The sequence below is a fragment of the Monodon monoceros genome, unplaced genomic scaffold (genome assembly GCF_005190385.1).
Source record: "Monodon monoceros isolate NGI ecotype Baffin Bay Population unplaced genomic scaffold, NGI_Narwhal_1 Super_Scaffold_10, whole genome shotgun sequence".
Lineage (NCBI taxonomy): Eukaryota > Metazoa > Chordata > Mammalia > Artiodactyla > Monodontidae > Monodon > Monodon monoceros.
In genome coordinates this window covers 16,852,921-16,880,359 of record NW_021703766.1, presented here as the reverse complement: position 1 = coordinate 16,880,359, position 27,439 = coordinate 16,852,921, and the positions used below count along the sequence as shown (strand labels likewise).

Here is a 27,439-nt window from a genome sequence, read left to right as displayed (position 1 = left end):
TGAACTTTTGAATTTTATTTTATATATTTTTTATACAGCAGGTTCTTATTAGTTATCCATTTTATACATATTAGTGTGTATATGTCAATCCCAATCTCCCAGTTCATCACACCACCACAAGCACCACCACCACCACCCCCCCGCCACTTTCCCCCCTTGGTGTCCATACGTTTGTTCTCTACATCTGTGTCTCTATTTCTGCCCTGCAAACTGGTTCATCTGTACCATTTTTCTAGGTTCCACATATATGCATTAATATGCGATATTTGTTTTTCTCTTTCTGACTTACTTCACTCTGTATGACAGTCTCTAGATCCGTCCACATTGCTACAAATTACCCAGTTTCGTTCCTTTTTATGGTTGAGTAATATTCCATTGTATATATGTACCACATCTTCTTGATCCTTTCGTCTGTCGATGGGCATTTAGGTTGCTTCCATGACCTGGCTATTGTAAATAGTGCTGCAATGAACATTGGGGTGCATGTGTCTTTTTGAATTATGGTTTTCTCTGGGTATATGCCCAGGAGTGGGACTGCAGGCTCATATGGTAATTCTATTTTTAGTTTTTTAAGGAACCTCCATACTGTTCTCCATAGTGGCTGTATCAATTTACATTCCCACCAACAGTGCAAGAGGGTTCCCTTTTCTCCACACCCTCTCCAGCATTTGTTGTTTGTAAACTTTCTGATGATGCCCATTCTAACTGGTGTGAGGTGATACCTCATTGTAGTTTTGATTTGCATTTCTCTAATGATTAGTGATGTTGAGCATCTTTTCCTGTGCTTATGGGCATCTGTATGTCTTCTTTGGAGAAATGTCTGCTTAGGTCTTCTGTGCATTTTTTGATTGGGTTGTTTGTTTTTTTAATATTGAGCTGCATGAGCTGTTTACATATTTTGGAGATTAATCCTTTGTCCGTTGATTCATTTACAAATATTTTCTCCCATTCTGAGGGTTGTCTTTTCATCTTGTTTGTAGTTTCCTTTGCTTTGAAAAAGCTTTTAAATTTCACTAGGTCCCATTTGTTAATTTTTTATTTTTATTTCCATTACTCTAGGAGGTGGATCAAAAAAGATCGTGCTGTGATTTATGTCAAAGGGTGTTTGTTCTTCCTATGTTTTCCTCTAAGAGTTTTATAGTGTCTGGTCTTACATTTAGGTCTCTAATCCATTTTGAGTTTATTTTTGTGTATGGTGTTAGGGAGTATTCTAATTTCATTCGTTTACATGTAGCTCTCCAGTTTTCCTAGCACCACTTATTGAAGAGACTGTCTTTTCTCCATTGTATATCCTTGCCTCCTTTGTCATAGTTTAGTTGACTATAGGTGCGTGGGTTTATCTCTGGGTTTTCTGTCCTATTCCATTGATCTGTATTTCTGTTTTTGTGCCAGTACAGTATTGTCTTGATTACTGTAGCTTTGTAGTATAGTCTGAAGTCAGGGCATCTGGTTCCTCCAGCTCCGTTTTTTTCCCTCAAGACTGCTTTGGCAATTCGGGGTCTTTTGTGTCTCCATACAAATTTTAAGATTTTTTGTTCTAGTTCTATAAAAATAGCCACTGGTAATTTGAAAGGGATTGCAATGAATCTGTAGATTGCTTTGGGTAGTATAGTCATTTTCACAGTATTGATTCTTCCAATCCAAATCCATCTGCAAACAGTGACAGTTTTACCTCTTCTTTTCCAGTTTGTATTCCTTTTATTTCTTTTTCTTCTCTGATTGCCATGGCTAGGACTTCCAAAACTATGTTGAATAATAGTGGCGAGAGTGGGCATCCTTATCTTGTTCCTGAACTTAGAGGAAATGCTTTCAGTTTTTCACCATTGGGAATGATGTTTGCTGTGGGTTTGTCATATATGGCCTTTATTATGTTGAGGTAGTTTCCCTCTATGCCCACTTTCTGGAGAGTTTTTATCACACATGGGTGTTGAATTTTGTCAGAAGCTTTTTCTGTATCTATTGAGATGATCATATGGTTTTTCTGCTACAATTTGTTAATACGGTGTATCACATTGATTGATTTGCATACATTGAAGAATCCTTGCATCCGTGGGATAAATCCCACTTGATCATGGTGTATGGTTCTTTTAATGTGCTGTTGGATTCTGTTTGCTAGTATTTTGTTGAGGACTTTTGCATCTATATTCATCAGTGATATTGGCCTGTAATTTTCTTTTTTTGTAATATCTTTGTCTGGTTTTGGTATCAGGGTGATGATGGCCTTATATAATGAGTTTGGGATTGTTCCTTCCTCTGCAATTTTTTGGAAGAGTTTGAGGAGGATGGGTGTTAGCTCTTCTCTAAATGTTTGGTAGAATTCACCTGTGAAGCCATCTGGTCCTGGACTTTTGTTTGTTGGAAGATTTTTAATCACAGTTTCAATTTCATTACTTGTGATTGGTCTGTTCATATTTTCTATTTCTTCCTGGTTCAGTCTTGGAAGCTTATACTCTTCTAAGAATTTGTCCATTTCTTCCAGGTTGTCCATTTTATTGGCATAGAGTTGCTTGTAGTAGTCTCTTAGGATGCTTTATATTTCTGCGGTGTCTGTTGTAACTTCTCCTTTTTCATTTTTAATTTTATTGATTTGAGTCCTCTCCCTCTTTTTCTTGATAAGTCTGGCTAATGGTTTATCAATTTTGTTTATCTTCTCAAAGAACCAGCTTTTAGTTTTATTGATCTTTGCTGTTGTCTTCTTTGTTTCTATTTCATTTATTTCTGCTCTGATCTTTATCATTTCTTTCCTTCTACTAATTTTGGGTTTTGTTTGTTCTTCTTTCTCTAGTTCCTTTAGGTGTAAGTTTAGATTGTTTATTTGAGATTTTTCTTGTTTCTTGAGGTAGGCTCGTATTACTATAAACTTCCCTCTTAGAACTGCTTTTGCTGCATCCCATAGGTTTTGGATCGTTGTGTTTTTGTTGTAATTTGTCTCTAGGTATTTTTGATTTCCTCTTTCATTTCTTCAGTGATCTCTTGGTTATTTAGTAATGTATTGTTTACCCTCCATGTGTTTGTGTTTTTTACGTTGTTTTCCCTGTAATTGATTTCTAATCTCATAGCGAGCATTGTGGTCGGAAAAGATGGTTGATATGATTTCAGTTTTCTTAAACTTACTGAGGCTTGATTTGTGACCCAAGATGTGATGTCTCCTGGAGAATGTTCTGTGTGCACTTGAGAAGAAAGTGTAATCTGCTGTTTTTGGATGGAATGTCCTATAAATATCAATTAAATCTATCTGGTCTATTGTGTAATTTAAAGCTTGTGTTTCCTTATTAATTTTCTGTCTGGATGATCTGTCCATTGGTGTAAGTGAGGTGTTAAAGTCCCCCACTATTATTGTGTTGCTGCTGATTTCCTCTTTTATAGCTGTTAGTAGTTGCCTTATGTATTGAGGTGCTCCTATGTTGGGTGCATATATAATTATAATTGTTATATCTTCTTCTTGAATTGGTCCCTTGATCATTACGTAGTGTCCTTCCTTGTCTCTTGTAACATTCTTTATTTTAAAGTCTATTTTATCTGATATGAGTATTGGTACTCCAGCTTTCTTTTGATTTCCATTTGCATGGAATATCTTTTTCCATTCCCTCACTTTCAGTCTGTATGTGTCCCTAGGTCTTAAGTGGGTCTCTTGTAGACAGCATATATATGGGTCTTGTATTTGTATCCATCCAGCGAGCCTGTGTCTTTTGGTTGGAGCACTTAATCCATTCATATTTAAGGTAATTATTGATACGTATCTTCCTCTTACCATTTTCTTAACTGTTATGGGTTTGTGTTTGTAGATTCTTTTCTTCTCTTGTGTTTCCCACTTAGAGAAGTTCCTTTAGCATTTGTTGTAGAGCTGGGTTGGTGGTGCTGAATTCTCTTAGCTTTTGCTTGTCTGTAAAGCTTTTGATTTCTCCATCGAATCTGAATGAGATCCTTACTGGGTAGAGTAATCTTGGCTGCAGGTTCTTCACATTCATCACTTTAAATGTATCGTGCCACTCCCTTCTGGCTTGTAGAGTTTCTGCTGAGAGATCAGCTGTTAACCTTATGGGAGTTCCCTTGTATGTTATTTGTCATTTTTACCTTGTTGCTTTCAGTACTTTTTTCTTGTCTTTAATTTTTGTTAGTTTGATTACTATGTGTCTTGGTGTGTTTCTCCTTGGGTTTATCCTGCCTGGGAATCTTTGCGCTTCCTGGACTTGGATGGGTATTTCTTTTCCCATGTTAGGGAAGTTTTTGACTGTAATCTCTTCAAATATTTTCTCGGGTCCTTTCTCTCTCTCTTCTCCTTCTGGGACCCCTATAATGTGAATGTTGGTGTGTTTAATGTTGTCCCAGAGGTTATCTTAGGCTGTCTTCATTTCTTTTCATTCTTTTTTCTTTATTCTGTTCCACGGCAGTGAATTCCACCATTCTGTCTTCCAGGTGACTTGTCTGTTCTTCTGCCTCAGTTATTCTGCTATTGATTCCTTCTAGTATAGTTTTCATTTCAGTTATTGTATTGTTCATCTCTGTTTGTTTGTTCTTTAATTCTTCTAGGTGTTTGTTCTTTAATTCTTCTAGGTCTTTGTTAAACATTTCTTGCATCTTCTCGATCTTTGCCTCCATTCTTTTTCCAAGGTCCTGGATCATCTTCACTATCATTATTCTGAATTCTTTTTCTGGAAGGTTGCCTATCTGCACTTCATTTAATTGTTTTTCTGGGGTTTTATCTTGTTCCTTCATCTGGTATATAGTCCTCTGCCTTTTCATTTTGTCTCTATTTCTGTGAATGTGGTTTTCCTTCCACAGCCTGCAGAATTGTAGTTCTTCTTGCTTCTGCTGTCTGCCCTCTGGTGGATGAGGCTGTCTAAGAGGCTTGTGCAAGCTTCTTGATGGGCGGGACTGGTGGTGGGTAGAGCTGGGTGTTGCTCTGGTGGGCAGAGCTCAGTAAAACTTTAGTCCGCTTATCTGCTGATGGGTGGGGCTGAGTTCCCTCCCTGTTGGTTGTTTGGCCTGAGGCGACCCAGTACTGGAATCTACAGGCTCTTTGGTGGGGCTAATGGCGGACTCTGGGAGGGCTCACTCCAAGGAGTACTTCCCAGAACTGCTGCCAGTGTCCCCGTCCCCACGGTGAGCCACAGCCACCCCCCGCCTCTGCAGGAGACCCTCCAACACCAGCAGGTAGGTCTGGTTCAGTCTCCTATGGGGTCACTGCTCCTTCCCCTGGGTCCCGATGCGCACACTACTTTGTGTGTGCCCTCCAAAAGTGGAGTCTCTGTTTCCCCCAGTCCTGTCAAAGTCCTGCAGTCAAATCCCACTAGCCTTCAAAGTCTGATTCTCTAGGAATTCCTCCTGTTGCCAGACCCCCAGGTTGGGAAGCCTGACGTTGCGCTCAGAACCTTCACTCCAGTGGGTGGACTTCTGTGGTATAATTGTTCTCCAGTCTGTGAGTCACCCACCCAGCAGTTATGGGACTTGATTTTATTGTGATTGCGCCCCTCCTACTATCTCACTGTGGCTTCTCCTTTGTCTTTGGATGTGGGGTATCTTTTTTGGTGATTACCAGTGTCTTTCTGTCGATGATTGTTCAGCAGTTAGTTGTGATTCCAGTGCTCTCGCAAGAGGGAGTGAGCGCACGTTCTTCTGCTCCACCATCTTGAACCAATCTCCCTATGACACATATATTTTAAAGTGGTGGTAACTCTGTAAGTGTGCTGGTTGCTTGCCTCTTAACCTCTCTGGTCTATAAGTTATTTAGACCTTGACCTGGTGAACGTTTGAATGGAATCTAAATGAAGATATTTAATGGTATCTTCTAAGAATGGCTGAGGATTTACTCTTCTTTAAATATTGAGGTGGAATACTAGACCCAGCTTTCTTATTTTCAGGATAGTTTTAATGTTTTATTGTGAGATAGCTCAGCTCTGCACCCCCTATAGCCTACGAGTTCTTCCTGAGTTTTAGGCCCAGACCTTAAAGCCCCTGGCACTTAGTTCTGCTATGTAATAGGGAACCCAGAGAGAACAGAATGCTCAAGCTTTCATTGCTAATTAATGGGAGAAGTTCGGCCCTGGGGAAGTATTACCACGGTGAAAGCAACCTTGAAACTATAGATGGAGCCATTATATCAGCAGGCGTAGACATCCAGGAGCAAGATTGAACCAAAGGATTCAGTTTATCATGGCCATCCCCTCCTGTCCCATCCATGGGACACTTGTATGAAGACCAGTCGTTTTATCCAGGAGAAAAAAGTATTGGACCTGGTAGTTAAGGATGAATGCAGTAATTTGCTGTTTAGTCATTCTTAGGTGGCTCTCAAACTTGAGGTGAGCAGGGAGAGTGATCACCATAGAGCATGGTATTGGGGAGGCCTCACAGGGGGCTTAGACTTGGTCTTTAGGAAAGGCTGAGGGGTGGACTTCAGTGAGAAGAGGAAGGTGATCCAGGTTGGGAGAACAGTGTGAATGTAGAAGCTGTGTTTAGGGAATGATGCATGGAGCAGTTTTGCTGGAGTGGAGGGTTTGTGTGAAACAAAGATGCTCCAAGTGTGTACAGCAAGGCCCCTGGGTTTGGTGCAGATGCCCCCTGGAACCAAACAACATGAAAGGGCTGACCTGGCCTCCAACCACTGCTCTGTTTTTGTAGATTGTGATTCTGCGTAAGATTTTACCTGCAACCAAGGGTGTGATTATGCTGCTTAGAAGTTTGAAATTCACCAGTGCAGAGGACTTCTAGTTAAACATATGGATCGAACATGTGTTTATTTCCATTCCTTCCTGAAAACCCACTAAAATAGCAATAAAGGTTATAAAAATGTATAATGATAAAGGAATGGGAGAGGAGAAAAAGCATATGGGAGATTGTAATCAGAGTTTAGTTGCTGATGGATAAATGGCAGAGTTGCGAAAGCTGAAACCCAAGCTTCCGGTGTGGGGTTTCCACCCGGAAGGCAGCCAATTTGCACCATGGAGCCCTGGAAATCCTCAGCAATCAGAAACATATGGGGTGTGTGTGTGAATGTGTATGTGTATGTGTAATGAGACAAAAAACTTGGAAGTTTAAAATTTGTGCAGGGAGCAGATAGATTTCTAGTTGTCACCCATCGCTCCCAACCCTCTGCCATGTGTATGTGTGCACACACAGACATGCACACACACACATGTTCACATACACGCACGTGAGTACTGCTAGCGTAAGAAGTTCCTGGGAGAGTAGAACCAGTGTGGAGAACACAGCCATAGCCGAAGGCAGAGATGAACTCAGGAAAAAAGGATTAAGTGAGGATGCTGTCTCCAGGGTAAAGACTGGAAGGTTTTTTTTGCTGGGGAAAGTGACCAGTCTAAGGGAAGAAAACTATAGATTGTGATATTTGGGGATCTTCTAGTGAAACAGCTGAGTGAATCCAGAAATCAACTTTTAGACCTTTTAACACTCAGGTGTGAGGGTTGATATAAAGGTATCTTTGGACATGCAGGGTTTCAAAAAATTAACTTTGGTGCATCCTTTCTCAGAAACTCCTAGATGATTTCTTCTACCAGACAAGAGGAAACAGAGAAAGAAGCCCTGAGATGCAGGACACAGGAGACTCCATTTAGGGGCCAAGAGGAGGGTGAGGGAAGATGACTCAGGGCAGGAATGTAGAGCAGGCAGGCCTGGAGGACAGCTGTCCACACTGGACAAAGGGTGCCTGGAGAAATGAGGCCCAGAGTTAAGTAATCCTGGGAGGCCACCAGCCCTGTCAGAATCTGGGGGTGAATTTGTGATAGGTCCTTGAAAACCAAGCAGAATAAAACACGCAGTTCTTAACTCTAGAGAAAAAGAAAAAAAGTGTACAAGTAAGCAAATGTATGTATAGTATTCTACAAAGTCATAATCCAAACTCTGAATATTGAGTTAATGATGGTTTTCTAGATTGGGAGGATGGGGGAGGAGAGAGCATTGTGTGTGTTGGGGGGTGGAGTACAAGAACTAAATCCTCAGCTTTGCTAGTGGAAAGTCCATAAGTCATATCTAATTTGGCAGAACTCAAGAAATTATGGAGTAAGCATTTATTTAGAAGTACGACTGTCAATAGAAGAAGCAGTCAAGAGCTGAAAGTAGTTGTTGCCTCTGGGGAGCAGAAATCAGCAGTGGGGAGAAGGAGGGCGGGAGACTGCTTTTCATTGTATCTCCTGTAGTACTGTTTGTGCTTCAAACCATAGATATATGATTCCTTTGCTAACAAATAAAAATAAATAAAAATCACTGGTTGGGAGAATTTATGAGAAAGGTGGGAAGGTTCCAGATTATTGTGAGCCTTGAATACTGATTCAAGGTTTTGACTTGAGCCTGACATAAGGAGTCAGTCTGCTGGGGTTACCCTGATGGCGGTTTATTGGCTGGATTGGATAAGGAGATTAGTTCAGAGACAGTTGGACGTAGAAATGGAAAGTCCAGGGCAGGGAGACGAAATAAAAAGAAGCCCTCGGGCTGAGTGGCTTACTGACATCTGTAGGAAAGGAAGAGTCGGGAATGATGGTGTTGTTTTATCCCTGGGAGGAGGACTGATGCAGGGAGGACGGGAAAAGGCTCAGGTTTGGGGCGAGAGGGATGGCGTTTAGTGGAATCCAAAGTGACAGCAGGTCAGGACGGCAAGGCAGTCCAGCAAGCGGAATTCAGACGCAGTCTGTGAACAGGGACTGGGAACTACTTGAGGAGAAGCCATTTTTAGGGAGGCTTTGAGTTTGAAAGAATTGTTGAAGAGGTGGCAACAAAAGTCAGCTAGGAGGCTAACCCTGAAAGCTGAGGAAAGTATCAGACCAAAGCGCCATAGTCATGTGGATAAGATCAGAATTCAGAGATGATATGACAAGGTAGTTAGGGAACAAAGACCCTCCAACACTTTGGAATCATACAGTGTAATCCATTTTGGGTTCCTTTTGCATTGGGTTAACCCCGTTTTCTTCAGTGGTATCTCTCTCTTATTTTTTTAAAACTCCTTTTCTCCCCCTTCTCCTTTCAAATTTATAATGGAAAATTCAGGCATACAGCAAATTTGAGAGAATAGCAATGAATCCCTTGTAACCATTGCCTGGTTCTAACAGTTAATATTTTGTTTTATCTGATCTTCCCACTTTTCAGGGGAGGGGACCAATGAATTGTAAAGCAAATCCCAGTCATCATATCCTTGGATCCATAAATACATCACATACACCTCTAACAGATGAGTGTTTTGTTCTAAACATAACCAAAATACCATTATCCCACCCAACACTATTAACAATATTTCCTTACTTATGTCATACGCAGTCTGTGTTGCGTTTTCCCCAATTGTCTTAAAAATGTTTTCACACTTGATTTGTTTGAATCAGATCCAAACTCAAGATCAACACATTGCTTTTGGCTGATCTCATAAGTCTCTCTTAATCTATAAGTTCAGCCACCCTTTCTTGTTTTTTTCTGGCTGTTTATTTGTTGAAGATCCTGGGCATCTGTCTTGTAGAATTTCTCACATTCTGGATGTGGCTGATTGTGACTCCTGGTGTTGTGTTACATGTTCCTTTATTCCTTATCTTTCCTGGTAAACTGGTCGTTAGATATGGAGGCTTAATTAGATTCAAATTCATTTTTGAAAATTGAAATGTAATTTACACACAGTGAGATAAACAGATCTTAGTTATACAGTTCACTGAGCTTTGACAAATGCATACACTTATGTAACTCACACTCCATCAAAATGTAAAATATTTCTATCACCCTGCAGAGTTCCCTTTCTTACTTTCTTTTGATCACTTCTTCCATGTGTATGTGGAAATCAAGTTACACCTACCAAGCACAGCTGAGGATTTTTACTCTCTGCTCTAGCCCTGCCTTGCCCATGGACATTTTAGGGCCAATTCTGGAAAGATTGCTTCCTCAACAAAAGATAATGTGGAGAGTCCTGCTGTCATTTGCACCAACTCTTCTTCTCGTGGTCATGCAACGTATTTTCACTGGCACCTTATATCAGGATAATTTCAGTTTCAAGGAACAAAAATTGGGATCCAAATTGGCTTGAATAATGAAGAGAATTCACTGCCTCATGTAACTAAAAATTCTAGATGTAGATCCTGGTTTCAAGTGAACCATGATCCAGTGGCTCATCAGTAACCCCAAGAGACTGGCTTTTTTTCCCCATTTTTCTGCTCTGCCATCTACTGGGTCAACTTCATATTGTGCTTGGATCCAAGATGTCAGCCAGTCCCAGGACTGCATACTTTCTCAGTCATATCTGGCAAAGAAGAGAGACTATAGTCTTCCCACCATAACTAGCAAAAGCCATGAGATTCATCCTGATGGGCTCAGCATAGGTCACTTGCCCACTCCTGGTCCAGTCAACACTTCAACTCCAGGGTTGGGAGTACAGTCAGGTGCCCCAGAGCCACTTGGATCTCTGACATGGAAATCAGGAGCTGCTGGTAAAGAGGGATGGGTTGCTGGTGGGGGCAACCACAGATGTCTGCTAGGAGCATCTAAGCCCTAGAAGCTTCCGTGACTGGAGCTCACCTGGCTGTGCCTTCCCGGAGGAGCCGAACTCCTGTGCCAGACCCCACACCAGACCCTTCCTCACCCTCCCCCTTGCCAGCCATCCTGAGATTTCTCTAGCATGTGAGCGGAGGGGTGAGGCGGTCACTGTGTTCATTCTGAGCTTGATGTTTGCAGCTGGGAGAAACGCACAGACCCCCGAGGCAGGTTCTACTACGTGGACCACAACACTCGGACCACCACCTGGCAGCGCCCCACGGCCGAGTACGTGCGGAGCTATGAGCAGTGGCAGTCCCAGCGCAACCAGCTCCAGGGCGCCATGCAGCACTTCAGCCAAAGATTCCTCTACCAGGTGAGCGGCCGGGGGACAGCCACGAGGGAGGGGAGCCTCCCAGCGGCCACGCACATTCTCCGTCGACCTGTTTGGTGAGCAGGGAAAATGGTGGCTAGAAATGTCAGTGCTCTGACACTGGAGATTTTACTCATCACAGTGAAATTCCTCAAACTCCAGTGTTTCTAACTTAGTGACTCAATGTCCACCTTCTGTGTTTATGGACTCAGTACGTGTATCTGAAACTGAATTCCCCCATCTTTCTTCCAGGACTGGATTTCTCTTCTGGTCCCTCCATCCAAGTCCATTTACCCAGACTTGAGACCTGAAGATTGCTGTGACCTCTTCCATACCTTGCCTTTTCAAATCAAAGCAGTCACCCAAATCCTTCCCTTTCTATTGCTGCTACTGGTTTTCTTTAGATGTTTATTATCTGACAGGTTCTGAAGGATGGAGGGACCTTAAAGTTCGTCTGGATTTGGGGTGGGCAAACTATGGCCTTTGGGCCAAACGGGCCCACAGCTAGTTTTGTAAATAAAGTTTTATCGGAACACAAGCACATCCCATAGTGTGGGTATTGACTGTGGCTGCTTTCATGCTACAATGGCAGAGTTGAGTAGCCACAACAAAGACCAGGTGGCCCATAAAGCCTAAAATATTTTTGTGGCCCTTTACAGAAAAAGTGTATTGACCACCGGTCCAGATCAGCCTCCTTCTATCTGATTCCTGATTTTTCTCTGTCCCTCCCACCTGAATGATTAAGGCAGCCTTGGAATTGTCTCTTTGCTGTCATTCTCTCTCCTCCAATCTGTCCTGCCTGTTTCTAGCAGAGCAGTCTTCAAATATCACTGTCATTTTGTCACTTTTTTTTTTTCTTTTTAACTTTTTGGCCGTGCCATGCAGCTGTGGGATCTTAGTTTCCGAACCAGGGATCAAACCTGGGTCCCCTGCAGTGGAAGCTCGGAGTCCTAACCACTGGACCACCAGGGAATTCCCCGTTTTGTCACTTTAAAAAAAAATCACTGTGGAAGATTTAAGGAATGGGGCTTTGCTCTACATTATTAATCACTGGCTCAAAACCTTCTGTGGTCATTACCTACAGAATAACATTTAAACCTTCTAGTCCAGAAGTCAGAGTGTTGTGGTCCCAAATTAACTGTCTAATGGTCTCCCATACTGGGTCCCTTTAGGAACCTTCCTTCCTGGGTCTCTGTCTCATTAGAGCCCCTACCAGCAGCCTGGTGCTTGGTGGGGAGCCCAGCCACACAGCTTCTTTGGCAGAGAGAAGTGGGATTCCCAAGTGGGAACTCTGATTACATTTTCTCAGAGCCCCTTGAACATGAAGCTTTGTTCCCCCTGCAGTGGAACCTGCACAAGGTGTGGTATATCGGAAGTTGGAAACTTTTTGAGCTGGTCTAGGACATCACCACGTTTAACTCACATTGTTTCTATTTGAAATGAACTTTAACCCCACAACCCATTTCTAAATGCTCAGAAAACCTGTAATTCCAGTTAATAACATTCACCATCAGTTTTGCCATCATTTCCAGCTCTTTCTCTGCTCGCCCAAAGCAGGAGCTACCCCATCACCCAGAAGGCATGGTGGCATTGGCCTTGGCTGGCTTGTTCCTTCTTCTGTCTGTGGGGGCTGATTGCTCATCATATAGTGTTTCCTTAGTATGGATGAGCAGAAAGTCTGGTGTTTGTCACATTGAGTTGCCTCCAAGGTCAGCTATGATGCCTGGCTACAACCCGTGCCCAGTGGTCTACCTGGTGCAGCACTGCTGGGTATATGGCCTCCCACTCCACAGCCCCCTTCATACATGCCGGGCATCCGGTTCTGGCATGTTTCAAAATTGGATGGAATCTGTTCCTTCTCTGCATTTCAGAAATTATTTCTTTTGAGCTGGGCCCCAAAGACTTTCCCTGCCATTTTCTTGGCTGCAAAACTGGAAAGGTCTGGGCATCTTTGTCCTTTGACTTAGAGGCAAGGACGTGTTTTAGGAGTCTCACATGGTTTTGTCTCCCTGCTTACCCGACTTCTTAAATTAAAAAAGAAAACTCCATTGAAGGACTCTTTTTTTCCCTACCCTCCCATGCACTGTGGTTCTGTCAGTTGACCCAGATGTTTGGTGTGTGAAAGGGAAGATTCTGGAGCTCACGTCTGCTCGGTCTTTTGGAGCCTTCATTTCTCTCTCCTGCCTCTCTCATTTTAGCAACATGATTTCAGGCCTGTAGAGGTAGAACTTTGACTTGGAGTGTCCCCTAAAAGTAAAAATTCAGCACTTAAAAGAAAATGTTCTTTCTGAGTCCTCTAACATGGTTTTCTCAGCTTGGCTGGGGATCCAGGAGGGTTCTGGATGGAGGTGCTGGTTCCCTTTTGTTGCTGAAACAAGACCCATATTGAAAAACGTGGTAGGAATCTTTTTTGGGTCAGCTTTCAATGTCTCTCTGTTGATTCCCCTCCCCTCTGGGTTTGGTTTACCCCTCTTGTTTGCTATGGTGCCATGTCCTGGTTACAAGTAAGAAGAGTCGCTTTCATAGAGTTATTTTGGGGTTTGGCCTTGGCCCAGGGTTTGACTCGGAAGACTTAAGAGCTGATACCATACCATTGGCTTCCCCTCCCCCTCCTGCTGCTGCTGCTGGACTGAAACCAGGCCTTGTTTTTCTTTGCTGCCTGCAGAGAACACGAAATACAGTTCAATACGGGAAATCAAGGGAATCCCAGATGGCAGTCTCCTGCATTCCTTCCTGCCTCAGTGCATACCTTTTTCGGGGGGGGGGGGGGCCTCGCTGTTATCATCCCCTTATCTCTGACAAGTTTCCCTCTCCTGACGCCCCAGTGTGCCGTTGTTACTCGTGATTATCGTGCACATACTTGCGCTTGGCCGCTGCAGCTTCCATTTGCCCTCTGTTTTGTGGTCCTGCTGCGGTCCACCGAGCATGCCCAGCCCAGTCGTGTGCCTCTTGTAATTGCGACGGGACTCTGCTTGCAGCCTACTACTGTTTCTGTGGCGACTCCTCCGCCACTCCTGCCTGATCCTCCCCTGATAATCAAAGGTGTAGCCAGTGTTGGCAAGACTGAAGCAAATCATCCTGCGGCTCCTAATGTATGGACGCCAAAGTGCTTTATCCAGGAACAGACAACTTGTTTCTTGCTCTGCAAAGAGCCCCTTGGATCAAATTCTCAAGCACCTGGGTTTTGTTCTGTGCCCAGTGGGTGCATCCTTAAAAACAACAACAAAAAAGGAGCCTGCCTTCCACACTGTAACCTCTTTGCCCTTCCCAGAGCTTGTCTTGCCCTCGGCTGTGTTTGCTAGACATTCTTTATTTCTGAGTTTGTATCTTAAAATATTACTGGAACTAAATGCTTTTAGTCCCTAAGGGACTTGAACTCACGTGAGCCCTCTGGCTCATGGCCTGCACCCCAGTTCTTCCAGCCCGGGGACGGTTACCAGGAAAATTATTCAACAGCATTCCTTTCTCTTCTTAATAATAGAGGAAACTGTCTTGTCTCTTAGAGTCACCTGCACATCCCAGGATCTCTTCTCTGACCGCAGTCTCCTCCCCCGCCATACCCCTTTCTCTGTGCTTTTCCAGCCATGCTCCAGGTAACACTTGGGATCTCTCATTTCAGGGGAAGGTGTGGCAGGAGAGAAAGGGCAGTTGGTTGGCTCACTGGAGATGTGGGGTTTTTGGGTTTTGGTTTTCTGGCCAGGATATATAGCTTTGAATTTTTTGTGTCTTCTTGGCTTCTGTTCACTTCCTTTAAACATTTTTCAAGTTGTACTATATACATTAGGGAAGAAATATCCAAAATACTCAAGTGCTTTGCTTTAACTGTAAGAGGTAAAATGATTATGAGCGTCAGCTTCCACTGACCCATTTCACGTGTTGCTCGTGTTTATCAGTCTCTGGTCTCTCACCCTTCCTGTCCGCCTCCTCTTCTCTCCGCCTCTAGGGTTGAGAATAAGAGGATACCAAAGACATTTTTCAAAAAACCACCTTCATGAAAGAGAGCCAACACTGTGTGAACATTTAATTTCTGACATTAAAAAAAAAAAAGGCAAAGATTAAGAAAGGGGCCGTTAAACATTTTTTGTTTCTAGTTCAGTGCAGGTCACGAAGCCTGTCAGAAAAAAGACCTTTTGGTGTGTTGATTTGTAGAGTCAGGCAAGAGACAACTGTAAGCCCGCTGAAGCCCTGTTGGTACCAGTTGGGAGCTAATTTCCCAGCAGCGCTGCTGAATGCTTTGCAGATCATCCACTTACTCTGGTGGGGGAGAAAAAAGGCCTGAATCAGCCAAAACAATTGCACCAAATGCTGCTGCTTTTAATTTCTTAGAATGACCTTTTCTGTAGCCCTTCCCTTTTGCGAGGACACTGGTCCAGCTCAACGTCACCCGCCGCCTCCTACTTGGCTTCATTGTCTGAAGCGCGTGCATGTTTCACAAGGTAGTTCCTTCCCTTCTGTTGCCGCGTGTTTTTTGTACCCACTGTTCTTGTTATGTATTAACTATGAAAAAGGTGGAGGAGCTTGGGTTTTATGACATGCCAACTCCCCTCACCTCGCCTCTCCTCCACACACATACCATTATAACCACCGTGAATTGGGGAAGTTTTCTTTCAGCAGCCCTCAGACAAATCGGAACAGTGGTGGGGGTCGGTCGTAAGCACACCCTCGAGGCTCAGGGCAACATGCCCTAAATCCAGGACAGCCCGGCTTCCCGCACCTTCGAGCAGTTTCGCTCTGCCTGGTTAGGAGGCCCTCTGCTGGAAGGGGGCTCCGTCCCATCAAGGAACCTGTGGTTTCAAGACTGAAATGTCTTTGTTGGAACTTGCTTTGGAAGAGTCACTTGTATCTGCCACCTCAGAAAGAAAGTTCCTCTGTCCTTTCAGCGGGGGGTGGAGGGAGGGCCGTGGAAGGGGGTTCGTTGGCAGTTGAGTTCTACCAATGTTTTCTCAAGCCGAGACTGAGCTCCATTCATCCTCCTGCCCGTGTGTGTGGCTCCACCGCCCCCAGACGGGGCCCGCCAGGCAGCCCGAAGTCTGCATTGAGAACTTGATCCCCCTCATGTAACAATTAAATTTTAGTAAGTGAAATAAAAATGCTTTGGCACAAAAAAAAAAAAAAAGAAAGAAAGGAAAAAAAAGGAGAGAGAGAAAGCAAGCCAGCGGGGAACAATACTTGTTTTATTTCAGTGTGAAGAGTCTTTGACAGCACCCCTGTTCCCCGCAGGCTGTGAGAACTCTTGGGCCACTGCAGCCCTGCCCCAGGGACCCCGCAGCAGAGTGAGGCTGGGGGTGGAGGTTCTAATGTAAACAGTGACCCTGAAGGCCCGGAGTCAGCTCCCCCTTCTTTCTCCTGTCTCCCCTTCTCTCTCTCCCTCTCTGTCTCTGTCTCTCTGTCTCTGTCTCTGTCTCTCTGTCTCTCTGTCTCTGTCTCTCTCTGCCTCTGTCTCTGTCTGTCTGTCTCTGTCTGTCTGTCTCTGTCTGTCTCTGTCTCTCTCTGCCTCTGTCTCTGTCTCTGTCTCTCTGTCTCTCTCTGTCTCTCTCTCTGTCTCTGTCTCTCTGTCTTTGTCTCTCTCTCTCTCTCTGTCTCTCTCATCATCTCGCCCCCAGCCCCACCTCCCCAGACAGACGCACACAGAACACTGAACAACTTCAGGTTCAGGCCGGAGGAGAAGAAAGGTGCTTTGTGAAGGGAAGCAAAACATTCCTGGGGGAGGTGAGGGGCCCGGGGCCTGAATGGCCCTCAGTCTGCCGCACACCGCTGCTCCCTCTCCCCGCGCCCAGGAGGGAGGAGGGCCCAGCCCCCAGCCAGGAAGCTCTGGGCGTGGGCAGGGTTTGTGGGAATGATTTCATTGGAAAGGCCTGCGATATTTTTTCCCCTCCCGTGTGTGGTTCTTGGAGAAAGTTGGAGGTGGTGGTGATTTCAGCCGCCTTGGCCGCCTTGAGCAGTAGCCGAGCGGCTGATGCACCGGCCGGCCGCGCTTTGCCGGGCAGCCCCGCTCCGGGCTCCTGGCCTGGCCTGGGGGCGTTCTGGCCCACCTTCCTCTGCACACCTCTCCCTCCCCCTCACTCCACCCTCTCCACAACCCGTCTGGGCCCTCAGCGTGCAGGGTTCATTTTTGGTTTTTCTTCTTCTTTGAAGACTTTCGAGAGGAGCAGATGCCACCTAAGTCCCCACCGTATACTCTGCAAAGTGCTAAAATGTGGAAACCAGTCCTTGGCATTTTTATTTTTACCGATTGATTTATTTTTAAGCAGTGGCCTTTTTTTTTTTTTTTTTAACTCCTGTGTTCTGCTGTGTTTCTTGTGTTTAGTCTTCGAGTGCTTCCACTGACCATGACCCACTGGGCCCCCTCCCTCCTGGCTGGGGTAAGTACTGAATTCTCCTTCTGTGCTGATGCTTTGTTGTGCTCTGTCCTCTTTCCCTGCACATCTTCTCACTTCCCTGCCTCGGTTCCCTGTTTCTATTCTCTCCAGCACACCCTCTGGGGATACCCAGCTGGAGAAGTTGCAGGTGATGGAGCTGGAAGGTGGGAAAGTAACTGAGTTCCCCTGCACCCCTATAGCACTCACCTGCCGCAGCTGCAGGGGGGTGACCCTGTGAGAGAAATCCCCCAGCAGCCTTGGGACTGTTGGGTTGTGGTGCTGACTTTCAAGGTGTCTCCTCAAGAATCCATCCTATTTGATGAAGGCATTTTGACACTGGCTGATTCCCAGATACATTTGTTTCAGGTCCGTGGCTGTCTGCTTAGACACCTTACCAGACCTTTCTTTGCAGCTGAGATGTTGGAGGACTTCAGCCTGATTTTGACTTCAGCCGCCTTTTTATTTATGATAACGGCTGTGAAAGGGGCCAGAGGGAAACAGATAAGAGAGTTGAGTGAGGGCTGGTGATGTTATGGAAGTGCACTGTTGCTAGTTTATGATGTCGTACTGGATTCTCCTTGTCACTGGAGAACTCCAAGTCCTTGGTGTGATTTGCCAATAATGAGTTAGAGGGATGCACAGCCATGACTTGGTGAGACGGTGTGCCTTATGGCTATTCTGGGAAGGAGTGGCCAAGCACAAAGGGGTCGTGAGAGATGGCAGGACCCAGCGCATTCTGCAGCTCTGAGCTGGGTCAAGGTTTTGTTCAGCATGTACGACAGGAGTCCCTGGGAGCTGAAGAGGGCCGTTTTTGCAGGAATTGTTGTGGGTCAGGTTTAGTTTGTTTGTTAGGCCAGCAGAAGACAACGAATGCTGGTTTGATGGTGTTCACAGATAGTATTAAAAAAGGCCGGGGTGTGCTCCCCAACAAAGACGAAGAAGCTGACAATGATAGGAAAAGCATCACCTGGAAAAACGCAGCTTTTGAACTGGATCCTCTACATCTCTCCATACAGACACAACTACTCCCTGGTAGTAATTTGCAGGGTTGCATCAACCCCTATGGCCCTGCAGGGTATCAGTTAGTCGATTACCACTGCGTGCCAGGGCACTTGGAAAGGCCTCCTAGCCCTCCTAGAGGAAAAACTCAGATAGCGAGACCTCCACACAGTTCTTGACTTTTCAGCGGGGTAATCCCTTAGGCACACAGCTGATCCACCCGGCTCCCTGAACCGATGAAAGGTCACTGTTCACTGTTGTCTCAGAGATTGACAGCAAGTCAAATGTGAGAGGGTCAAACATAGGATCCCTGGCTGGGCAGGGGAAGACTCATCCGATGAAATAAGAATCTGTAAGGCTATCTGGCAGACCCTGTGAACTAGAGCAGGGGACCCAGAATTGTTCCTGGATCTGTAGAGTCAAGTGGTTTATTTCTGTACCAGTTCTGCTAAACGGTGGTCACCAAGTAAGAGCAGTTTATAGGGTCTCAAAAACATCTCCTAGAAGCCAGGTGTGAAATATTTGAGATGGGAATAGGAGCCATGGTCGGAGTCAGTGCTGTTTACAAATGATCAGGAGAACACACAAGACTGTAATGATGCGAAACTGAGAGGAAAAGAACATCTGGCCGAGGGCCAGGGAACCTTCCTGATCAAATCCTTTGGGCTTTGTGTTAGCTTCCCCAGGGCTGTGGCAGGGTCATCTCCCCTGGGGGAGTTAAGATTGAATAGAAAGTATAGCAAAACCAAAGGAGAGTTGCATTTAGTGCAACCCTGCTGCCAAGTCTCCTGTGCTCAGTCCTGGGTCCCTTTCTGCTCCTCTAGGAGAGATCCCACATTTTCCCTGAGCACCGACCCAGGGGTCAGAGCATCTGAGGTTTAAGATCCACATCGTCTCAGCTGCTCTGACCCTGGGCATGTGACTGAATGCTCCCGAGTCCATTTCTTCCTAAATGGGGTCAAGCTAGATGTCACCTAAGGACTTTCCCAGCTCCCAGACTACGACCTTGCATGCAGCAAGGTGGTTCCAGTGGGCCATGAAAGGCCTCCACGCAGCAACAAGGGCACGTCCCGGCTGGACAGATCCACCCGCCTCGGCTTTGGCCCTTGGGAGAGAACACGCGGGAGGATCTAGTTCAAAGCAGGAGCTTCCGGGCTGGGAGCAGCTCCTTCTTCCCCTCAGAACCCTGTCGGGAAGCCGGTCTTCTGTGGGACGGTCCCACAGGCTGTTCTGAGGTGATGGTAGCTCTGTAGCAATCCCAGTCACCTTCTTTTCTTTCTTTCAAGTCTCTTGTTTTTGAAATTTCCATCAAGTAGTAGATACCAGGTAAGTCAGACAGAGACCAGGACCATGGGTTGATACTGTGAACATTGCAGCCTGCTACTCAAGGGGAGGGGGCTGGGCTCCCTAGTTCTGCATCTATTTCAGCTTTTGGTTTCCCTGTAGCTTCTGGAACTGATGATTTTTATTTCTTTAATTTCTCCCTGTCATCGTAAAAGAGGGAGGGCCATGAGCATTGCTTGTTTTCAGGACAGAAACAGGTTTGAAAGCCCAGGAACTTTAAGCTGGGAAAGGTGACGCTCTTGGTTTCGGAGTCTTGCTCCAGTCTTGCCTGCCATCCACCTGGAGCTGATGGGCACCCCTTTCAATCCCTCTTAAAGACCAGAATCACCAGCTGGAGTTGAATTTGCCCCTGGAGCCCAGAGTTTCTCCCTCAAACAACTCAGCGCCATTGTTAGTACACCAGTAAAAGGGCAAGAGGATCAGTGTTGTCCAGAGAATAGAAAGTATGTCTGAGCTCCCCAAACACGGCCCCATCTCGAAGCACACACTTAGGTATAAGACCAGGATGGCACTGTAAGTGCCCACAACCCCAGGGGTCTCTTGGCATGTGTGCAACATAGAGGTTTTGCTGTGATGTAGGAGTTTGAGAACAAAACTTTGCCTTTAAGCAGGGGGGTACATAGGCCCTGTGGTGCAGAGCGCTGATCAGAGAGGGATGAAGGAAAATGCAGCCACCCCACAGTGACCCTGCCTGTGGGACAGGGGCACCTGGGTCGGCTGCATCCAGTGGATGGAGGGGCTGCAGAACCAGAGAGCAGCCGTGATGGACTGGGGTGGGGGCCAGGATCCTGGGGAGGCTGGACTGTGCCTCCACTTTGCACACAGCTGGATGCAATTATGCCTCTGGTTTCAGCTGGACTGCCCCCTCTCCATGTTCTCCCCTCCGTGTTGCCACACTGCCCCCTTGCCTCCAGCAAATCAACCAACCAAAGATGGTGTTTGATCTGGAGTTGAAAATGTGTATATCCCTCCCCTACTCCCCAGTAGGGAAAGATTCTCTTTGTCCTTTTTGCCAGTGACAGATGTGAGTGAACCAGGCTCACGCTGGTTAAACTTCTCTAACAGGTTAGGAACAGGGGTAGAAATTCAGACCCAGCACCCAGGAGGTGGGAGCCAGAGGGGAGAGGACATAGGCTCAAGACGTCTCAATCTGAGAGTCCGCTTTTCCTTCCTCCCCTGACAGAGAAGAGACAGGACAACGGACGGGTGTATTACGTGAACCATAACACACGCACTACCCAGTGGGAGGACCCTCGGACCCAGGGGTAAGGACTCAGGCCGGGAGGGGTCTCCAGTTCTGGCCCGGTGGCCTTGGACTGCATTTGTCCTCCACTGCCGATGTTCTGGGAACTTCGGCCACACACAGGTGCCCTGAGACCCTCATGATATGATGTTGGCCCAGTGAGAGCTTGAAAGTGGCACCTTAAGTTGGCCTTCCTCATGGTTACAGAGTGGCCTGGCTGGCAGGTGCTGCTGGTCTCTGTGCCAATTGTGCAGGATGCCGATCATGTGATTTCAGAAGGCTTGAGAGCCCTGCCCCAACACTGTCAACTCCCCACCCCCCAGAAGCTAGTCTGGGATGGAGTACTGGGTGCCTTGGGATTGCTGGTGCCCACTCAGGCCACGGCCATCCACCCAGGGCTGGTTCTTTGCCACAGTAGGACAGTAGATGACCTCTCTCTGCTGCAGAACCATCCTCAGGACTTGGGTATTGCCAAGCACATTTCCTCAAGGCCCACCCTCAAGGGCTGTGCAGGGCCTGGGTAAAAACAGAGAGAAAGCAGCACTTCAGGGACCCCAGCCTCCTTAGCATGGAGGCCCAGAAGGTGAGGCCAGCCCTTAACCCCTCTCTTCCCATGTTTCCAGGATGATCCAGGAACCAGCTCTGCCCCCAGGGTGGGAGATGAAGTACACCAGCGAGGGGGTGCGTTACTTCGTGGACCACAATACCCGCACCACCACCTTTAAGGATCCTCGCCCAGGGTTTGAGTCTGGGTAAGGACTTTGCACAGGTGACATCACTCTTAGCACAGGCCTGGTATAGCTGCTCTTACTGCCCTCTAGTGGCCAGTTTTGATGTCACACTAGTGGGGATGTGGAGGGAAGGGGCTACTCTATTTACTCAGAATAACACTGGTGGTCTTTCTCTAAAAGCAAGAGGTCTGGCTTTCTTTTTTTTTTAATTAATTAATTAATTTACTTATGGCTGCGTTGGGTCGTCATTGCTGCACGCGGGCTTTCTCTAGTTGCGGCGAGCGGGGGCTACTCTGTTGTGGAGCACGGGCTCTAGGTGCACAGGCTTCAGTAGTTGTGGCACGTGGGCTCAGTAGTTGTGGCTTGCAGGCTCTGGAGTGCAGGCTCAGTAGTTGTGGCGCACGGGCTTAGTTGCTCTGTGGCATGTGGGATCTTCCTGGACCAGAGCTCAAACCCGTGTCCCCTGCCATGGCAGGCGGATTCTTAACCACTGCGCCACGAGGGAAGTCCCTCTGGCTTTATTTCTAGTTTTTCTTTTTAATCTTCAAATCTTCAGAAGGTCTTAATGGCAGTCACTTTCTTTCTTTTACACCTTACTTAACTCGTCTTTAAATTAACATAGCATCAGCTTTCCTTAGGACTAACAGGATGCGTTGCTAATTTTTGAGAAATCACATGGATTCCAGAACATCTTTGCTCTTCCCAGGACGAAGCAAGGTTCCCCTGGTGCCTATGACCGAAGTTTTCGGTGGAAGTATCACCAGTTCCGTTTCCTCTGCCATGTGAGTTCTGGTACTGGGACCTCCCCTGGAGATTGGGGTTGTAGAGTTATTTCAGCACAGTTTTCTAGCCCAGCAGCAGGCGTTGGAATGCCTGTGTCTTAGGTGGGAGCAGGTCACTTGCCTCACCTCAAGCAGTTTTGTGACGTTATCTCTAGGAAGCCAGCCAAGTTCTCTCCCCAAGCCCAGGGGGATGGGGAAGCCTGTTCAGACAGACAGGTGACCAGACTGAATAGTTACCACCAAGACCCCAATTTGAGGTTTGTTTTTTCCTTTTCTTATCAGTCAAATGCTCTCCCCAGCCATGTGAAGATCAGCGTTTCCAGGCAGACACTTTTTGAGGATTCTTTCCAACAGGTTAGAGAATAACCACCGTGTCTAAGACCAGGGGCAGGCAGGAGGTCCCCTCCCGCTACCCTGTCTTCTATCGTGTAGCCCGTTAAGCCCACATGGTAGAGTTCTCAAGGCGTGGGCCTTGGTGACTGGTATCTGCCGAAGAGCAGGCCTGGGAGTCCCCTGTCCCCCACCCCCCAGCCTGCCATGGAAGGGAGAGTGGCAGGCTGGCCACGATCTTCTGTCTCCCCAGATCATGAACATGAAGCCCTACGACCTGCGCCGCCGGCTCTACATCATCATGCGCGGCGAGGAGGGCCTGGACTATGGAGGCATTGCCAGGTGAGCTGGGAGCCCCGGAAGGCTGCGCTGCACCCCGCTTCCCCAGGCTACAGGGCCCACGCCCAGAAAGCTGTCTGCTTCTTGCTCAGAGTGTTGCCAGATCCCTCCTGCATCTTCAGGAGTGGGCAGGGGTGTGGCCAGTCCGAAGGGACGCTGGAGCTGGGTCTGGGGGTCCCCTGCTGGGCTAGGTATTAATCCTTTAGTTTTTGGGTCATGGGAAGGCTAGGGGCCTTCTGGGGGAGGGGCTCGGGACAATGGCTCTTTACCAACCAACCTGTCATTATTTCCGGCTACACCAGTGTCAGTAGCTAAATATCAGTGTTAAGTGGTTGTCCAGTAGAATCGACCCTGGGCTTCACTTCGTCTTGAGGCAGCCGGGGCATGTTAAGTCGGCTGTCTTGGTGTATACCTGGCGTGTATAAGCTGTGTCACAATCCAAAGGGCATTGATCAGTACTCAGCTGCGTGTCATGTGCACAGGGTCAATAAATTAAAATAGCTGATATAACCCTAAAAAGAGCTCAAAGCATTGTCTTGCCCTTACCCCAGCCCACCTACAAAAGTTAACAGACTCTGGCAAAATGTTGCCTTGGACGATGGGGCACAAGGGCCCCGGCAGAGAGAAGGAGCATCTTGGCCTGCGGTGACTGCTCAGCTTGCTGACCTCTCATGGTGTGGGGACGTCTTCTCACTTGGTGTTGGGTTAACTTGCTTCTGGTCCTCTGTGTGCTGGTGGTGTTGCCCTCTGTGTTGGCACCCACGGATCGATTGCTCTTTTTTCCGTGGTGACCGTGGTGACCTCCTCTCTAGGCTCTGCTTGGTGGTGTGGCTCCCGCCCCGTGTGTGTCTGTCTCTCTGTGTCCTGCCAGTGGTTTTACCCTATGGTAGGTTACGTCATGCTGTTCTACCACAGGGTAGAACCACGGACAGGATACCGGGGCACCCTCTGCATCGAAGGACTCCTCGTCTGCCTGGCCACAAACAGCCCAGCAACCAGGGACTGGCCCCCTTGGGACGTCCCCCTGCTGGTTTAGCTCAAGCCCCAAAGGACTCTGAATTCTGGCTTGAGGCTTGTACCTAGGGAGCAAAGAGATGCGAAGGCGTGGGCATTGGTTCAGATGAATGTGTGGACATATGGGGAAGGGTGTGGTTGATGGGGTCTGGGGTGAGGGGATGGCAAAGTGCAAGGACAGTGAGATACCTGCGTGGTAGCTGGGGGGAGTGAAATGTAGACACTGCATTGGTTACAGAGTTTTCATGCAGAAGGAGTTAGGAACGTATTACCTTGTATTCACATTATGCTGCCTACTCAGGTAGGGTGGAAGCAGCGTGGCTGCTGTTCATATAGCACCTTTAGCAAGATTTAGAAAAAGATGCCCTTTGTCAAGACACTTCTGTGTTGGAATATGGCCGAGATATACTGGCTTTATCAGAAAAAAGGCAGCTCGACTGCTATTTGCAGGAAAATTGTTGTGATAAATGTACAAATCTATGATACTATAACATCGTGTTGTCGTGCAGTGCACAGCCTACACAACTGTGCATAGTGGCTCAGGGTGCAAGGAGCTCTTTTGCCATTAGGCGCTCTGGATAACAGATGGAAAGTCCTGGAATGCAGCACCTGGAGCCAACATGCAGGCACGCAGGTTTTCCTGAGCATCATCATCAAGTGCAGTTGTTCTGGTTCACACTAGGTCTGACCCTGCCCCGTTCACTGACCAGCTGTTCACAGAGGTTAGCCCAGGTGCTGATCCCAGTGGGGCTGTCTCCCCAGGACGCATGTCTCCAGACTAGGCGAAACAGGACAGCACAGGAGAGTCGCACCTCCAGAACAGGTGTGCAGGGAAGGATCCATTAGTTCCGTTTTTCTCTCTCTTTTCTCACAGAGAGTGGTTTTTCCTCCTGTCCCACGAGGTGCTCAACCCCATGTACTGTTTATTTGAATACGCCGGGAAGAACAATTACTGCCTGCAGATCAACCCCGCCTCCTCCATCAACCCCGACCACCTCACCTACTTCCGCTTTATTGGCAGATTCATTGCCATGGTAAGATTCGCTGCCGCGAGCCCTCCAGGGAGGGTGGTGACCCTGTACACCACCAGCAGCCACTGCAGCCTGGCGCCCCCCTCTCTGAGCCCCACCCTCGTCCTTTTACAGAACTACTCACTAAAGATGCAAAAAGCTAGCGAGAGAGTCCTGGAAATAGTTCAGAGCTCTCTCAGTGGCCACCCCAGGGCGCTGAGAAGGTTTTCGTGTTGATTTGTGTAGGATTTGTCAAGCGAAAGCCCAGGGTCCCTGGATCAAAGTCTTCACTTAACGTTCAGCACTTGCCCCGTTGGGGCTGGGGCATGACGGACACAGCCCACCTGCTGCCTGTCTCTGGGTGTTGCCACAAGCTGGGTGGCACCGTTTGGGAATGTCCGACTGAGACTCAGGCCTTCTGGAAGGGGATTTGGAATCTACACTAGCTGAGAATAGAACCCTAGTAGACCGGTTGGTGCAAGATGTAGGAGGCATCTGTCAGGAGGAGGGCAAAGTAGGGAACGGGGAGTTAGGTATTTGTATTTATGTAGAAATAGGAGTACAGTGTGAATATTGTTGAGTGTCCTGTTGAGTGTCTCATGAACATCAGGAACCAGGATGGAGATGGGAGCCCATTAGGGCCACGGTCCCGCTGCCACATTTGGTAGTTTGAGAGGTTTCACTGCTAGCTTTCCTTCACTTCTTCCCCTGACTTCCCGAGTGAGTGTCTGCCCCGCTTCCCTCTCAGGAGGACCCAAGAGCCCATGACTAAATATGTCCCTTCCCTTTGTCTGGAAGTTCTTGGCCAAGGTGCTGGGCTCAGGAAGTGGGCACATTCTTCCCCGGTCTAGAGACCCGCCTGGCCCTGCCTCGGACAGGACAGACCAGTAAAACCCTAGACTATTACTCACCACTGGCCCGCCAGCAGCCGCGTCTGCATTATTTTTGGCTGCCTCCGCTTCCCAGCTCAGAGCAGCAGTGAGTCAGGGCCACCACCTGGAGCTGTGCTGAATGAGTCGTCTCTGTACGCCTGGGGGCAGATCTCTGCTAGAGCAGGGAGCCGGCAGGCAGGCAGTGGGCCGGAGGTGGGTTCATGAGCGGCCAGGTCTGCTCATCTCCGAAGTCTGCAGGCGGGACCAAAAGTGCTGCAGACTTTCCCTTCAGGCCCCTGGGGCAGCCGGATGCTCAGGAGGGCAGGTTGCAGTAGCTGGGCAGTAGGTGATATGGGGCATCCTAGGAAAACCAGATCTCTCTGCCATGTCTCTTCCTTCCTCAGGCTCTGTACCATGGAAAGTTCATCGATACAGGCTTCACCCTCCCTTTCTACAAGCGGATGCTAAACAAGAGACCAACCCTGAAAGACCTGGAATCCATCGACCCCGAATTCTACAAATCTATCATCTGGATCAAGTGGGTCCCCTCCATCGCCCTGTGCTGGGAGAAGAGGGAGTCTCAGGGTGGGTCGTAGTGCGGGTGGATGCACAGCTTCTAGGTCCCCCTGCAGGGCAGCTCTGGAATTCTCTCCTTGCATCAGGGAGATGTCCCGTGACAGCCTTTCTGGGTTCTAGGCCACCTGTGAGTCCTCGCGTCCCACAGGCACTAAAAGTGAGTGACGCAGCAGGAGGGAGGGAAGACCCTTCTAAGACAGACATCTTCCCTCTTGGTCTCTCGTGCCCCCAGAGAGAACAATCTGGAAGAGTGCGGCCTAGAGCTGTACTTCATCCAGGACATGGAGATCCTGGGCAAGGTGACAACCCATGAGCTGAAGGAAGGTGGTGAGAGCATCCGAGTGACAGAGGAGAACAAGGAAGAGTACATCATGTGAGTTTCAAGCGTTGGGAAGCCAGGGGCCTGGAGAAAGGGGAGCAGAGACACAGCTGGCTGCAGAGAAAGGGTCTCCCGCTCTTATCCCGGGGCATCCTCTTCAGCCAGGCCCCCACGCGTGGCCCCTGGATCACCAGGGATGGAAAGGACGTCTCACTTTGCCCTGACCTCAGATGGCTGCCATGGCCAGTCACGTGCTGAGCAGAGCCGGGGCAGCCAGAGCCCGAGGCCCTCTGTGCCAGCTCCCGGGTGCCCTTTGTTCCCGAGTGGTAGACTTCAAGACTGCAAGGCTGAATTTCTTTGAAGAGGCATAAAGCTTCGGCGCATCCCCCTTCTTCCTCCTAACTCACAGGGTGTCTGTGTCCTGCCCGCTTAAACCCACTCTCGCACGTGAGATTGTGCATGAATGTGCCCATTTCTTCAGGCCCCTTGGTCTCGTCTTTTAACCTCCACTCATCTGAGGTTCAGTCAGCAGTGGTGAGAGGAGCAGAAGGGGGGGATTTCAAAGATTCAAGTGTCGCCCGGTTACTCTGAGGTTTTAAAGGCCGTGCTCTTGGGGCCGGCCGCAGCCTGGGAGTCCCGCCTGCCCGAGGTCAACTCTCAGCTGCCGATAGCAGCCCCCTGGCAGGCCCTGGCGGT

At 47.7% G+C, this 27,439-nt stretch overlaps 1 protein-coding gene across 4 annotated transcripts in view; it reads left to right on the top strand.

Annotated features, from left to right (window-relative positions):
• WWP2 (WW domain containing E3 ubiquitin protein ligase 2) overlaps window positions 1-27,439 on the top strand; it is a 157,886-nt gene that overhangs the window by 125,702 nt on the left and 4,745 nt on the right. For all 4 annotated transcript variants that reach the window (XM_029241206.1, XM_029241211.1, XM_029241219.1 and 1 more), the window contains 10 exons: window positions 10,654-10,828; window positions 17,133-17,187; window positions 20,711-20,792; window positions 21,394-21,522; window positions 22,208-22,283; window positions 22,566-22,637; window positions 22,867-22,955; window positions 24,841-25,000; window positions 26,253-26,386; window positions 26,657-26,797. In XM_029241206.1, the coding sequence (XP_029097039.1) occupies window positions 10,654-10,828; window positions 17,133-17,187; window positions 20,711-20,792; window positions 21,394-21,522; window positions 22,208-22,283; window positions 22,566-22,637; window positions 22,867-22,955; window positions 24,841-25,000; window positions 26,253-26,386; window positions 26,657-26,797 (1,113 nt within the window). The remainder of the gene's footprint in view (window positions 1-10,653; window positions 10,829-17,132; window positions 17,188-20,710; window positions 20,793-21,393; window positions 21,523-22,207; window positions 22,284-22,565; window positions 22,638-22,866; window positions 22,956-24,840; window positions 25,001-26,252; window positions 26,387-26,656; window positions 26,798-27,439) is intronic.